This window comes from Mustela putorius, unplaced genomic scaffold (assembly GCF_011764305.1).
Source record: "Mustela putorius furo isolate JIRA1106 unplaced genomic scaffold, ASM1176430v1.1 tig00000281_pilon_pilon_pilon, whole genome shotgun sequence".
Lineage (NCBI taxonomy): Eukaryota > Metazoa > Chordata > Mammalia > Carnivora > Mustelidae > Mustela > Mustela putorius.
Genome location: NW_025421343.1, coordinates 15,813,153 through 15,828,599, shown reverse-complemented (window position 1 = coordinate 15,828,599; position 15,447 = coordinate 15,813,153). Strand labels below are relative to the sequence as shown.

General features: G+C 43.5%; 1 protein-coding gene and 1 long non-coding RNA gene across 2 annotated transcripts in view; both read right to left on the bottom strand.

Moving 5' to 3' along the window:
* The window catches only part of LOC101672488, a 46,395-nt gene extending 31,177 nt beyond the window's left edge, over positions 1 to 15,218 (bottom strand). The window contains exons 1-4 of the mRNA XM_045079327.1: positions 15,107 to 15,218; positions 14,455 to 14,900; positions 5,439 to 5,645; positions 573 to 743 (exon numbers count right to left, since the gene is read on the bottom strand). Coding sequence (XP_044935262.1) covers positions 573 to 743; positions 5,439 to 5,645; positions 14,455 to 14,900; positions 15,107 to 15,155 — 873 coding nt within the window. The 5' untranslated portion in view covers positions 15,156 to 15,218. The remainder of the gene's footprint in view (positions 1 to 572; positions 744 to 5,438; positions 5,646 to 14,454; positions 14,901 to 15,106) is intronic.
* On the bottom strand, positions 18 to 8,452 carry LOC123391785. Its single transcript, XR_006606526.1, has 3 exons — positions 8,275 to 8,452; positions 505 to 679; positions 18 to 296 (listed from the first exon to the last, which is right to left on the bottom strand). It is a non-coding gene; the product is annotated as an uncharacterized LOC123391785 (long non-coding RNA).
* Positions 15,219 to 15,447: the final 229 nt, after the last annotated feature.

Here is a 15,447-nt window from a genome sequence, read left to right as displayed (position 1 = left end):
TCTGTCTCTTTGCCTACATGTGATCTCTGTTTGTCAAATAAATAAAATAAAAATTAAAAAGAAAGAAAGAAAGAAAGAAAGACAGAAAAGGTGACCCATTTCAGTCACAGGTCCCAAGAAGCTACTAAACATACAGCCCATAGGGGAAGCTCCCTCTGCTGGATGGCTTCATCTCAGTTCTCAGCAAAGGATAAGCTCATCTTTTTTTTCAGAAAGAACTTCCATTTGGGTTCAGTCAGGATACAGGTCTGTTGTCCATCAACGTGGCCAAGGCACTATGAGTTCCAGCTGTTTGCCTTGAGAAAATTTATAGATTAAGTCCCACAGAATATATAACAGGATCACACTCCCCAACCACACACTGTAACCCCAGAATAATGGACTCACACAACAGAAGCATCAAGAGAACCGCCCCAAGGGACACAACTCACACCCTGGCTTCCAGTTTGACGGATTCCAAATGGAAGACCCCTGGCAAAGGGACAAAAGTGCAATCAAACCCACCGGTCTGAGTCCTTCTTCATTCAGGTGATGGTGGTCAAGATTAGAGACTTCAGAGTCCTTTTCCCCACCTTGACCTCATGGATGTTCTTCTTACACCCCTTACAGATGCCGGTGATTTCTGTGTGGTGTACCCCGACCTGCTCGATGGGGTCCATTTTACTGTCCAGGATACAACCTAGTTTGTAAACATGAAGGACACAAACACTCCTGGTCAGAATTAGGAATGCTCTTCCTTCAGTCTACAAGGAGTACAGGAAAACTTCAAAGCCTTTAGAAGAGAAAGAAATCTTTATAAGATTTTGCATTTTCTGGATTTTTTAAGGCAAGGAATTATGAGATATCTAATCAAACAGAAAAAGAGACTTGTAAAGTTTTCAGCTCAAGTTTTGTAGGAAATAGTATCATTTTGAAATTCAAGAATTCTTAGGAATACATTGTAAAAAAAAAGAAGAAGAAAACTTTCAACTGATACACAGTAAATAAACATGACAGATGAATAATTTCTGGGCATATATTCACACATTGAGGTTTCACATACGATAAGGCGTAATGCGATTCTGATCCTTTTTTTTTTTTTTAGTGTACTTGACACACAGTGTTAGATAATGGAATTCTTACTTTAACATCTGTAATGAATAGTTTTTCAAACTCACCTTAAGATTTACAGTACTGTCTTGTATTTTCCATTTGTTTTTCTCCTGATTTTTTTCTTTTTCACTGACTTATCTTTTTGAATTCACTCAGAGCAGGATGCATTAGGAAGACTGGCATTTTCAAGAGTAAGATTCAGGATTGCACTGACAAGCACAGAACTTGCAAAAAAGGGCAAATAAAATGCTAGCTAGTCAACTCTGGACATGGGCTCTTCTACTTCTACGTGTTCCATGGTTTGCCATCATCCAAGTCTCAATCCTGAGATCAGGCTTTGCTTTCAATACCCTTTTAACACACTAGCTCTGTTAGATTTTACACAAAATCTAACTCTTGGAGGATTTCCTAGAAGATATTCAGACTGAGCTTTTCTGATATCATGCCTGAAATTGTATGTATTCAGTTATTTTTCAAGTCAGTAGGACTTTGGATTTAAATTAATGGAGATCTAAATCCTTCTCCAGGATTTTGTTTGCAGAATGGTGACTTGAGTTGTGAGGTAATTTGAAGTTGATACAATTCTCACAAATGATTCAATATCACATAATGTTAAGCTGACACATGAAGAACCATCAGTTTATGTCCCTATTTTAGTGAAGTGTCTCACATGTACCATATGGTGTGTGTATCTCTCACTATCTGCCTACCTCTCTCTCTCTCACTATATATATATCTATTTATTTATGTATCTCTCTCTGGGGAGAGAGAGCGAAGCAGGACAAAATACACATGATATTATAACAAACGGTTACCACAAACTTCATACTCGCTGCTTAAAGCATGAAATTCTGTCTTCTCTCTTACTCTCTTCTGCAGGACTATGAGCTCTCCTCTTGTAACTGAGAGATTCTTTTCCACTTCTTTAAGTTTTTTACATTCATCTTCACACAGAGTATAATACATGAGGTCCCAGGGTGAATTTCATTCATTTTAAATCATTACTGAATTGTTTTAAAACATTAACCTGGAAACAGCAGATCCCAGAGACTCCTGAACCATCACCAGTTCATCCTGGGATCCAGAGATCACCGGCCAATCAGCTGGAGTGGGAGTGGGACCTGTATCATTTTGGACATTAGCTGACAGAAATCCAAGCAGGATGGCTGTCACCTGCCAGAAATGGACTCTGGACACGCATGCCTGTATTGTCAGGATCTTTGGAGCTTTCTCAGAAGACAGTGCTAGGAGCACTGTGTCCTTCCACAGATCCTGATTATCACAGGGAGATCCTGCTTCCCATGCAGGCAGTAAGTAAGGAATTTGTCTCTGTTAGTATCCCTCCAAATACAGAAGGCATTTTAAGTTACTGCTTGAGGAGAGGGACCTGCACCCTGCCTTTGGCTCTTTCCACTCTGCCACACCCATCACTGGATTTGCATATTGTTCCCTGGGGAGGACCTTGCCTTGGAAGTCTCAGATAAAGGTCAGCTCTGAGCTTGTGTTTACTTACTAGGATTCGTCAGTTCAGCTTCTCAAAATGAGGTTCCCTTTTCAGCTTCTGGGGCTGCTGATGCTCTGGGTCCCAGGTAAGAGCAGATGGGGAGGAGATGGGAGATTGGGGTGGGGAGGGTGAGCTGTCTGGGTTCTATTACTTCCTATGTGTGTTCTGTTCAGGGGTGAGATAACCCTGCAAGAGGGGAATTTAATTTTGAGATATGTGAAAATTATGAGGAAACTTAAGGGAAAAAAGAACAGTGCTTTTGTGAGATGGTGAAAAAAAAAAATTGTGCCCACTCTGTGCCCTGCAATTCTTGGGTTATCCCTGGAGATTGGATATATTTAAATTAGGACTTAATTCACAAAATGTGATTTATCCTAACATAAATGAAATTTAATATAAGAAACATGGTTTATAATATTTCTCCATAACCTATAGTTATCTCTCATTATTTTAGGATCCAGTGGGGAAAATCATGATGACACAGACCCCACTGTCCCTGCCCATCACCCCTGGAGAGCCAGCCTCCATCTCCTGCCAGGCCAGTCAGAGCCTCGTACACAATAATGAAAACACCTATTTGCATTGGTACCTGCAGAAGCCAGGCCAGTCCCCACAGGGCCTGATCTACAGGGTTTCCAACCATTTCACTTGGGTCCCAGACAGGTTCAGTGGCAGCGGGTCAGGGACAGATTTCACCCTGAGAATCAGCACGGTGGAGGGTGACGGTGTTGGGGTTTATTACTGCGGGCAAAGTACACACGATCCTTCCACAGTGGTTCAGGCCTGAACACAAACCTCTCTGTTTGGTGGTCCCCACTGGACATGTATCTTGCCTGAGTGGGGAGCGGGCATACCAGAGGCTCTGAGCTGGCATCAGAGGCAGGTGCTGGGGAACCCAGGGCAGTAAGCTGCAGCTGAGTGCTCTAGACCAAGTCCGGGCCCCTGGATGCCAACAGCCTCAGCGGGGCACAACCAGCTGTGGAAGGGACATGGTCAGCCTGAGGTCTGAGTGGTAAGTGTTAGGTCCCCCAATAATGGGTCTGTGATCAAAGGAGTGATGATACAAAGCGAAGGTCAAGCAAAGCTTAATTTTGAGCAAGCATTGAGAATCAAACTGACCGTCTCTTACAAAGAGGGGACCCTTCCTGCCTTACCGACTAACTTTTATAGAGCAAAGGCCATGTGGTTGGGCCTGCCACACACAGGTGGCCAGTGCGATTGTCACACACAGAGAATGCTGCACAGTCATGCTAGGTCACTCACAGGTGGCCAATTGAATTACAATTTATCCAAGTAGATATTTGAACTAGCCTATCACTTTGGTCAGAATTGGCACCCACCTTCTTGGTAGCTAAGGAGACAGTATGCACGTCCCACTGATTGGATGTCTCCACCTGGCCTGACCCGCCCTTGTTTTGGGGCTTTGTTACCTGGGACTGGTAAGTTCCCTGAGTGGGGGGCAGTGTCAGTTTCAGTTTTACTGCATAAACAACAAAATCACTGTTTAACCAGATGGAATCACTCTGGCGAAATAGGCCCTTACAGTGAGCTGCCAGGGAGAGCCACAGTGAACTTCACCCTGACCCTCCCAGCCTGTGTGTGTGCATCAGGGACAGTTACTCAGCCTGAGCATCAGAAACCTGAGCCATTCATGGGACAGCGAGAAGTTCCATACATTTTTGAGCTAACTAATTTTGTGATATTTTCAACAGGATAATATTTGGTATCATTCACGAATTAGTATGTTTTCTACTTCCACTCTCTCACCTTCTTCCTTTCCAGTTATACTAACTGATCTGTACAGTGTTCCCTGTGGAAAAAGGATATCCATTTTCATACAACATACATAAGAAACATCATTCAAATAGGCTCCACTTTTAAACATAAAACCCCAAATCTTAAACCTTATACAAGAAAATATATAGCAGAATATATGGAGATAGGAGTACAGAGTAGGAAGATCAGATCTAGGAAGGCATATCTGGTTTCCATTCCTAATTCTTCTGATCAAGGAAAAGGTCCTGAAAGCAGTAACTTCCAATCATATCAATTATAGAGCTATTGGGGCACCATAAAATGAAATCAAAACCCATAGTCTTGAGGCCCCCACACTAGGATCTTACTAGTACCTTATTTGAGTAACCCCATGGAAGGAGGTTCAGCAGCACCAGGCACATCCCTACCTCAAACACAGCACCTTGGCCTCTCACGGCTGAACCTAGTATTCTTGTCTCAACACAAGGAGGTGCTTGATACTCATAATAACCTCTCTTTGTGCTTTAAGGTAGGTCAACTGTACAAAAATTGTAGCAGTCAAAGCAATGTGACAAGATATTCTGTGCCCTTGGGGTGGGAGGGGTAAGAAGGAAATAAATCTCAACCAAAGATAATTCCATTAAAAAAATGGAGGAGAATTTGGGGATTGGGAAACAGTACTTAACTACAGTACTTCAGTTACTTAAAGTTGCTGTTCCTGGAAAGTCTCCCCATTGGAAGGGATCCTAAAAACTACCAAATACTTCCCATTGGAAGGGATCCTAAAAACTACCAAATTCATTCTCACCATTTCTCAGGATCCTCCCAGTCCTCGCCCTGTGTATACCTTCATCTAGCTCTTCACCTGGATCTTTTCTCATATCCCTTAGTAAACTAGTAAACACAAGTAGGTTATTCTCAGAGTTCTGTGAGCTACTTTAGGAACCTAATCACACCTGAGGAGGGAATCATGGAACCCCGTGTCTACAGCTGGTCGAGGACACGGGCTCATACTCTATGCCCTTCACTCCCATTAGATGATGACACTCCTGATGGGCTAGTCCTTCTCAAGCTAGGGTCTCCATACTGTCCTGTAGAGCCACAGGTGGCAGGATGGAGGATGAAGTGTGGGCATGATGTCACTGCGAGCAGACCCAGAGCCAGGAGGCTGTGCCCCTGAGAAAACTCCATCTTGAAAGTGCTTGGTGTCCTCCACACCGCTGGTCAGGGACCACCACTTGGCTACTGTACACTGGAGCTTCTCCATCCCCGGATGGTTCCTTGTTCCCAGTGTCTGGGAAAGTGGAGACACCTCCTCCACAATGTGCAAGGACAGCAGTCTCCTCCCGAAACATACACATGGGATGGATATAAACCCAGATTGGAGGTCTTCCCTTAACAAAGCTAAAGTCATTTTTCTTTCCTGTCACAAACTTTAAAAATTCCTTCAAATTTCCAGAGTGATAACAAAAACATTGTGATAGACTTGCTATACATTCCACAAAGAATGTATGTGAAAATAAAAATAAAAATAAAATAAAAGTGAAAGTGAGGGAATCTGAGGAGGAAGGAGGAACCACTATGAAAAGACCGACGTCTCTGGCAGGTGCATCATGGGTGCATGATGGTACAGCAGGAGAGGAAGCCATGATATCCTGGGTAAGGATCTGACCCGTGTGTCCCTTCTCATGTCCACTCTGGAGGGCAACCACAGGGCTGCACCCCCTAGGGAGCTGGCTTAGGCTTTTGTTCTACTGCATCCAAGTTCCACTATGCCTCTGCTCAATCCTGCCTTCTCTTTCCAGAGGTGGTGATGTCAGGAACATTCCCCAGCTATGTCGCACATGTTATATTCGATGTGAGTCTGCTTTCTGGGGGAACAATGCCTGTGACCAGTGACATCAGAGAGTAGCACAGACCACATGGTCAGAATAACCTGCATAGGCAGAAGCTCTCCATTTTCTAAAGTGCACAGGGAAAGAATGATGTCAGAAAGAGAGAATGGCCACGGTCGCCAAACTGTGGAAAGAACCAAGATGCCCTTCAACGGACGAATGGATAAGGAAGATGTGGTCCATATACACTATAGAGTATTATGCCTCCATCAGAAAGGACGAATACCCAACTTTTGTAGCAACATGGACGGGACTGAAAGAGATTATGCTGAGTGAAATAAGTCAAGCAGAGATAGTCAATTATCATATGGTTTCACTTATTTGTGGAGCATAACAAATAGCATGGAGGACATGGGGAGTTAGAGAGGAGAAGGGGGTTGGGGTAAATTGGAAGGGGAAGTGAACCATGAGAGACTATGGACTCTGAAAAACAATCTGAGGGTTTTGAAGGGGCAGGGGGTGGGAGGTCGGGGTATTATAGAGGGTGGTGGGTATTATAGAGGGCACGGGTGGTGGGTATTATAGAGGGCACGGGTTGCATGGAGCACTGGGTGTGGTGCAAAAACAATGAATACTGTTATGCTGAAAATAAAAAATAAATTAAAAAAAAAGAGAGAATGTGGCAGTAGATAATTGAGCACACATTATGAGAAATTAAGTCAATGTGTTGACCCTCAGACTGTATAATACAGAATGTATTTTGTCTCTCGAACTGGTAAACTCTAGCTCAGGGTTGCTGAAGCCTAAAGTCACAGCTTCTGACTCAGTTCCTAGACCTAAGTCAGCTCCTACTCTCAAGCACATTGACTCAGGGGAAGGACAGTTCTCAAAGGAAAGACGTTAAGAGTTTGCCATAGATGTATTGAGGAAATCTGGCTTCCTTATTTTCCTTAAGGAACAGGGGGCTTAGGGCTTGAGCTCAGAAGGTGTCCTCTCTGCCCTGATGAGAGAGCTCTCTGTTAGAAGGACACATGGGGGAAAGCAGTGCTCTGGCGTAGGAGACAAGGGAGCAAACCTTCCACAGGGAAAAAGCAAACACACAACAAACAAACAGTTCATCTCAAATTAAAGCAGTGGAAGAATATTTGTTAACTGACAAGAAAGCTGTAGGCGTCCATAAGAACACCTCAGGACAGAAGTTCCATCCCTCACAGGAGACACTTTGGGGTTGGGGATGCAAATTGCTACACAGAGTTAAAAGTTTATTAAAGAGAGGGATTTTGAGGTGGCCTGTGGTCAAAGGGAACTTCTGTCTCACTTTCCCCGATTAGAGTGTGGGGACTGGGGACCCTGACCAAGGATTAGCATCGATACAAGAATAACCTTCGCAGCCGACATAAGACATTGCTCCCATTTCTTCAAAGGACTCACATGAATCTTGGTCCTACAAAAGTCATTTAGTTATTTACTTCTTCCAAAAGAACAAAGAAGAGAAATGACAATATTAGGAAGGAATTCAGATTACGTATACGGAGATCAGGGTTTTGAAATATCTAGATCATTGAATCTCATAAATCACCTGCTTCACATGGTTCAGAAATAACTAAAAAAGTCAGAAGATCAACACATTCACATATATATGGGAGCTGCCTGGAGCCAAAACTATTCTTTGTGCGTTCATCTTCTAGTGGGTGAGTATTTGCAGTTATTTAGAAAAGGTGACCCATTTCAGTCACCGGTCCCAAGAATCTACACAACAGACCTCCTGTTGGAGACCCTCCTTCTGCTGGGTGGCAGAGAGGACCTCCATTTGGGCTCAGTCACGACACAGGTCTGTTGTCTTTCAAGTTCACCAAAGCATTAAAAGTTTGTGCTGTTTGGCTGAGAAAATGTATAGATCAAGTCCTATAGAATGTATAACAGCATCACACTCCCCACCCACACACCCTGACCCCAGAATAATGGACTCACATAAACAAAGTAGCAAGAGATTCATTCCAAGTGACACAAATGACACACTGGCTTCCAGTTTTATAGATTCCAAAGGGAAGTCCCCTGGCAAAGAGACAAAAGTGCAACGAAACCCACCTGTGTAAGTCCTTGCTCCTTGAGGTGATGTTGGTCAAGATTAGAGACTCCTAGAGTCCTGTTCCCCACCTGGACTTCATGGAGGTTCTCCTTACATCCCTTACAGATGCCGATGATTTCTGTGTGGTGTGCAATGACCAATGTTGATGAAGTCACTTTTATTGTCCAGGATACAACAAAGTTCCTATATACACAGGAGATAAAGACTCCTGTTAGGAATTAGGAACAGTCTTTCTTCAGTCTACAGTTAGCAGAGGAAAGTTTCAAAGCCTTCTCTGTCAAGAAAGTAGCTCTAGAAGGATTTTGCATTTTTTAAGTATTTCAGGGCAAGAAATTCTGAGATAAACAACCAAACACAAAAGAAGACTTTTAAAGTTTTCATGTTAAGTTTTATAGGAAATATTTTTGAAATTCAAGCATTAGTAGGAATACATTGTACAAAAAATAGTTTCAAAACTGATACACAGCAAATAAACATGATGGATGAATAATTTTCAGCCAAATTTCCACACTATGAGGTTTCACATATGGTAATAGGTAATGTGATTCTGATTTCCTTAGTATATTTGACACACAGTGTTAGCTACTCTGACTCTTAATTTAACATGTGTAATGAATAGTTTTCAAACTCATCATAAGATTTATGATATTATCTAAAATTGGCCTATTTGTTTTTTTCCTGATTTTTTTCATTTCCAGTGGTGTAACTTTCTGAATCATTCACCAGCAGGATTCGTTAGGAGGGCCAGCATTTTCAAGAATAAAAGATTCAGGATTGCTTGGCTAGCACTCTAAGAAAAGATCAAGGGAGAAAACACATGAAAGAGTAAATAAAATGACAACTAGTAACATACAGGACATGGGCTATTAGTCTTAGTTCTGTCACAACTTGTCATCATCACCCAAGTCCCTTCATAGAGCTCAGGGTTTACTAACACTACCATTGTTACATAATAATTCTTCCAGCTATGGTACAAAATCTCACTCTAGGGCTCAACAGTTCAGGTTCTCAAAATGAGGTTCACCTCTCGGCTCCTGGGGCTGCTGATGCTCTGGGTACCAGGTAAGAGCAGAGGGGGAATGAGATGGGAGATTGTGGTGGGGAAGGTGAGCTGTCTGGGTGCTGTTACTCCCCATGTGTGTTCTGTCCAGGGGTGAGATTGTGCTCCAAGATGGGAATTTAGTTTTGAAATCCGAGAAAATTATGAGAAATTAAAAGGAACAAAGAATAGTGCTTTAGTGAGATGCAGGGGAAAAAAAAAACTGTAGCTACTCTGTGCTCTACAATTCTTGGGTTATCCATGGAAACTGGATATATTTACAGTAGGAATCCAATCACAAAATATGATTTTGCCTAATGTAAATAAAATTCAAATTCATAATAATGGCTCATAATGTTTCTCCATAACCTGAACTTATCTCTCATTGCTGTAGGGTCCATTGAGAGGTCTCACTGTCCGTCACCCCAAAGAGCTGGCCTCCATCTCCTGTAGGGTCAGTCAGAACCTCCTACACAGTAATGGGAACACCTATTTGAGTTGATTCTGGCAGAAGCCAGGCCAGTCCCCACAGGGCCTGATCGGCAAGGTTTCCAACCATTTCACTGGGGTCCCAGACAGGTTCAGGGGCAGCAGGTCAGGGACAGATTTCACCCTGACCATCAGCAGGGTGGAGGCTGACAATGTGGGAGTTTATTACTGCAAGCAAGGTACACATGAGCCTCCCACAGTGGTTCAGCCCCGAACACAAACCTCTCTGTTTGGCGGTCCCCACTGGGCATGTGTGTTGCCTGAGCGGGAATGGCACAGCAGAGTTTCTGAGCTGGCATCAGAGGCAGGTGCTGGGGAACTCAGGGCAGTAACGTACAGCTGAGTGCTCTGGACCAAGTCTGGGCCCCTTGACAGCAATAGCCTCAGTGGGGCACAACCAGCTACAGAAGGGACATGATCAGCCTGTGGGCTGAGCAGTGAGCTGGCAGGCAGAGCTGCCATGAATCTTAACCTGACACTCCTGGCTTGTGTGTAGAGGTCAGGAAGAGTTACTTTCCCATCATCAGAAACCTGATGCATATTTGTGGCAACACAATTACATACATTTTTGAGCTATGAAATTCTGTGATATTTTCCGTAGGATAATATTTGATATCCTTCAGAATTTATTATTGCTTATTTTCCCACTCTCTGAATTTCTTCTTTCCCACTTACACTAACTGTTTTTGTGCTATATTCTCTAGATAACATTCTATACACACTAACCTCACAGGAAATATGGCTGAGAAGGATTAGTAAAACTTTTTCTTCAAGCTCCTAAACAGACTTGTAAACCCATAGCAGATATAAGCTCCTAATCCTGAAAAGACGATGTCCATATATACAATGAAATATTATTCAGCCATAAAAAAGAATGAAATCTAGCCATTTGGCACAACATGGATGGACCAATAGGGTGTTGTGAGGTGAAGTAAGTCCAGAGAAAGGCAAACACTATATGATTTCATTTATATGTAGAAATATGTAGAAATCTGGCTTCTAGATCGAGGTCCTGACTTTGCCATTCAAATTTTATTCCAGAGAAAAATATTTCACAAAGGAGAAAACACTAGATCTCGGTCTATCCTTGTGCTGGAACCAATGCACATCATTTTTCCCCCAACATATTTTTAACATTAAAAAAAAAGACTTCTAGTACAAAACCAGGAGCAAAGAGCAGGTTGCTTTTGTCACTAGAAAACATTTTAAATTTGGAAAGAACAGCGAAACAGATTATAAGAGGGAGGCAAACAAAAAATATGGAAGACAGGAGATATAAAGGACTCACCACCTGGACACCTTCTCCCTCAACCCTCATCCTCTAAACCACAGAGATACACAATAGCTTGCCTTTCTTCTAAAAGTGCCCTGAGCTTCTGTGTTTCCCTGGCAGCCTGCTCACAGAACTTCTCTCACTCCCTTCTGCCTCTTCTAGACTTCTAGGCCTGCCCATAAAGTGGAAGAACAGTTTTTGAAATCAAGATAGGTAGACTATGCCACTCTAGGATCACCCCTTATTGCAGACAAACACCAGCCCCAAAGTCTCTCCTTGTTCTTGGAATATTTTATTTCCAGCTTCCTACAGCCTCTCTCAGCCTGACACAATTGCTGGTGGTTTCAGTGTACTCAGTATATGACTCTTCCATTACCTGCTCTCTCAGTTGTTTGGCTGACCCTCCTCTAATCGTCTCTTCCCCACCCAATCTTGATCAGTCATTCTCAGGGCCATGCCTTAGGTGCACCATCAGAAAATCATGACAAGTTCTCAAACATTACAATACTGAGCATCTCAGGGGCGCCTGGGTGGCTCAGTCGGTTGAGCCTCTGCCTTCAGCTCAGGCCATGATCCTGGGGTCCTGGGATGGAGCCCTGCTCAGTGGGGAGTCTGCTTCTCCTTCTCCATTTGCCACTCTCCTGCTCATGCTCTTGGGTGTTCTCTCCCTCTCTCTCTCTCTCTCAACTAAATAAATAAATAAATAAATAAATAAATAAATAAATGTTTTTAAAAAATGTTGAGTATCTCAGCCTTGACCCATTCTAAAAACTCTGCAGTTCAATCCACTGGGTATGCACTGCCAATAATTTCTGGCTTTAATTACAGTAAGACCTGAAATCTATAGGAAAAATATATCTTGTGTTTCCATGGAAAATTTGGCATGTCTGTAGCATATCTTTCCAGGTTATCAGGGTCCAACCCTAGTCATTATCTTTGAGCTATCTTGCAACTCTTTATGAAATGTTGATAACTGATAGACGAATGATTCTGCACTGTTTGGTAGTGACTTAACTGACATCTTACCTCTCCTTGGAGAACTAGCTTGCCTCTCTCTGCACTTCGTTCCTTTTGACTTTTCCTTTGATCCACTTACATCTTCCTAGTTCCCTCACAGCATATGAGTAAAATAATACAACACGTGTTTGTCATTACTATGTCTTGATGAGAGTCATAATTTACTGTTTTCTGAAAATTAGCTTTTAATGAATCTATTGACCTTCCTATATTTTCTTGTCTTTAGCCCTTCATGTCTCATTTCCCTCCTTCCTCAGCTGAATTCCATGATCCTTCTTTATAACAACTCCTTATATGCAAGTTCTTCCTCAGCCTTCCATTGTTTCATTTCATGTACAAAGTCCCAACCCTCCACATGCCTGCTGGAGGAAAACACACAGCAATCCCCACAGCTCCAACTTTGATTCATGACCACTCACCTCCTGAGGCCCTTCACCCTGACCCACAATCATACTGTACTTCCCTGGTCTCATCAGTCTTCACTCTTTCTCTTTCCTTCTTCAGGTTCTAACAGCTCCTCCTCCATCCTCATTTAAAGCCAAGTATGCCATTTCCTATTTCCTAGGTCAAGATGGTCAGCACCCTCCCCCAACTAGAAATGTGAAAGAGAGGAAAGAAATGTGAGCCTTTCTACATCAGGAGCATCCGTTGACCTTCCTGGTTCAGCCAACTTTAAGCACACGAGCAAGCTAGGCAAGATCAATCAAGATCAATCAAGCCTGGGCCCATATTAGCAGAACTGCGCAGCCAACCAATAAACATGACAGCAACAAACATGCTACCATTTTAAGCCACTGTATTTTGTGGGTAATTTATCAAATGATGCTAGCTAACTAATACATCATCTGATTTTAAGTTTCTACTCACTCTTACTCAGCAAGCTTTTATTCCCTTCCTTCCATTACTTTTCTTTATAGCCCTTCCAACACAATGTAGTAAATGTTTACTGATGCCATTGATTATCGCCTGGCTCTCCTAGCTGGGGCGAAAGCAGATGTCTTTGCTCTGCACACAGAGGAAGCCCTCAGAAAACATACCTTGAATGAGAGAAATGGATCCTTTAATAGCAATCCTTGAAGTAGGTTTCTAATTATTAAGAGAAGGTGTTTCATAGGCAAATGCATTTAGACCACACTGACCAAGTTTGCTGCGGTCTTTCCCAAAGCTATAGTACATCAACCCATGTATTTCAGAAGGAGGTGAGGAAATAATACTAAAATGCTAAGAAATTCTCCATTTTCACACAGACTTGGACATGCTCATGAACTGTTTTCCAAGGGACTCAAGTTATGGCACACTTAAAGCCGTGATTTCCTTCAGTCACAAGATTAGACCTGAATGCCCAAGGGATGACATTAAAGAAAAAGGTGACAAGTGGTGAATAAAGGTGCTGAGGCACAGCATCCCATGTTCCTAAAGTAACAGAGTTTAAGAGTGAGGGCATCAGAACACCTGGGTGGCTCAGTCTGTTCAGTGTCTGACTCCTGGTTTCAGCTTAGCTCATGATCTCAGGCATGTGAGATGGAGCGGGCTTCAGGTCCCCACTCAATAGGGTGAGTGCCTGAGATTCTCTCCATCTCCCTTGGCCATGCCACCCCAGCAATAAATAGATAGATAGAAATCTTAATGAAAAAAAGAAAAGAATTGCCTTTGTGAGAATGAGTAAGCTTGGGAGAAACAGAGAAGAGAGAGAAGGGAGGTAGGAAAGGAGACAGAGCAGAAATGAATGTGCAGGACACTGCCCAGGAAGGCTGGGAAACAGGGCCCATGGAAGGAAAAAGCGAGTGGGACACTACCTTCCACGTGGGAGATTCTGAATAGGAGAGCTCAAAGGTTTCATCCTGGGAAGGTTCAGAGTGGGAGGGTGATGGAGGGTGAGTAAAAGGAAATAAGGAAATAAAAGAGAAATGTCCCAGAGTCCAAGAGGAGCAGGAAGAGAGAACTGACCCTGGGGTGTAAAGTTCATAGCCCTTTGTCAGAGGTAAGGACAAAGCTTCCTGGCTCACTTCTGCCGTGGGACCGTGGGAAACACGCATCTTCCTGGGGCACAAAAATTTCCGGCACCATCCCTACAACTTCACAGCATTTATATTCATTAACCTCCCGCAAAGAGGGATGCAGGAGGGATGCCTGGGTGGCTCAGTTGGTTAAGTGGCTGCCTTCAGCTCAGGTCATGATCCCAGCATCTTGAAGGAGTCCCTCATTGGGTTCCCTGCTCAGTGGGGAGCCTGCTTCTCCCTCTGTCTCCTGCTTCCCCCGCTTGTGCTCTCTCTCTCTGGTAAATAAATAAATAAAATCATTTTTAAAAAAAGGGTGGGGGATGTAGGAAAAGTTCGACCCTTCATTTTCTCCTGGGCCTTACAAGCCCTCCAAGGAGTAAGTCAGGAGACGTGACTTCTCAGGCAGATAACGGAACAGCCCTGAGCAGGGAGGAAGCAGCTGGTGCAGCAAAGCCTCCTTGACCCACGGCCCCAGGAAGCAGGTTTCTGTTCGAGGCTGAAGCACTGTGGGTAGAGAGCTATAATACTGCTGACAGTAATAGTCCCCCACATCTTCGGCCTGGAGGTTGCTGATGCTGAAGGTGAAGTCTGTCCCAGACCCACTGCCGCTGAACCGGTCTGGTATGCCCGTGGCCCTGCTGGATGCAGCATAGATGAGGAGCCTGGGAGCCTGCCCAGGTTTCTGCTGGTACCAGGCTACATAGTTGCTAACACTCTGACTGGCTCTGCAGTTCATGGTGACCCGCTGACCTGGAGACACAGCCAGGGAGCCTGGAGACTGAGTCATTGTGATGTCCCCACAGGCACCTGCAATCAGAAAAATGGTGATACAGACACACTTTATCCCAGTCACACTGAAATATGTCATTGCAAACGTGCTTCCTAATGGTACCACATGGCAGTACATCATTGGGTCTATTTTGGAAATAACCAGTGTTTTTCATTATATATCTTAAAAAGTTGTTTAAAATGACACTACTCCAGAAGGATTATGACACTTTTCAGCTTCTTACCTGAGACCCATAGGAACAAGGATAGGAAGACCTGCCTCTGTGACACCATCTTGCTGCCCCTGCCTGCCCGATGCAGCTCAGCTCATGTGGCAAAGGCCCTTTTTATACAGCCTAAGCTGCTGGTCTGGGCCTGGAGGGGCTTATGCAAAGCAGTCAGCGAGAACAGATGCAAATCTCATAAGCAATGGGTTGTGAAAGTGCCCAGTGGAAATGTAAGGAGCCAAAAATAACTCCAAAATAGAGTTGTATGTCAGGAACACACAAATGTCAACTTAGAAGCTCTGAGAACAACTTAGTTCTAAAATGACAAACTGCTACAAGTCCAAATGAAGAGCTTCCAT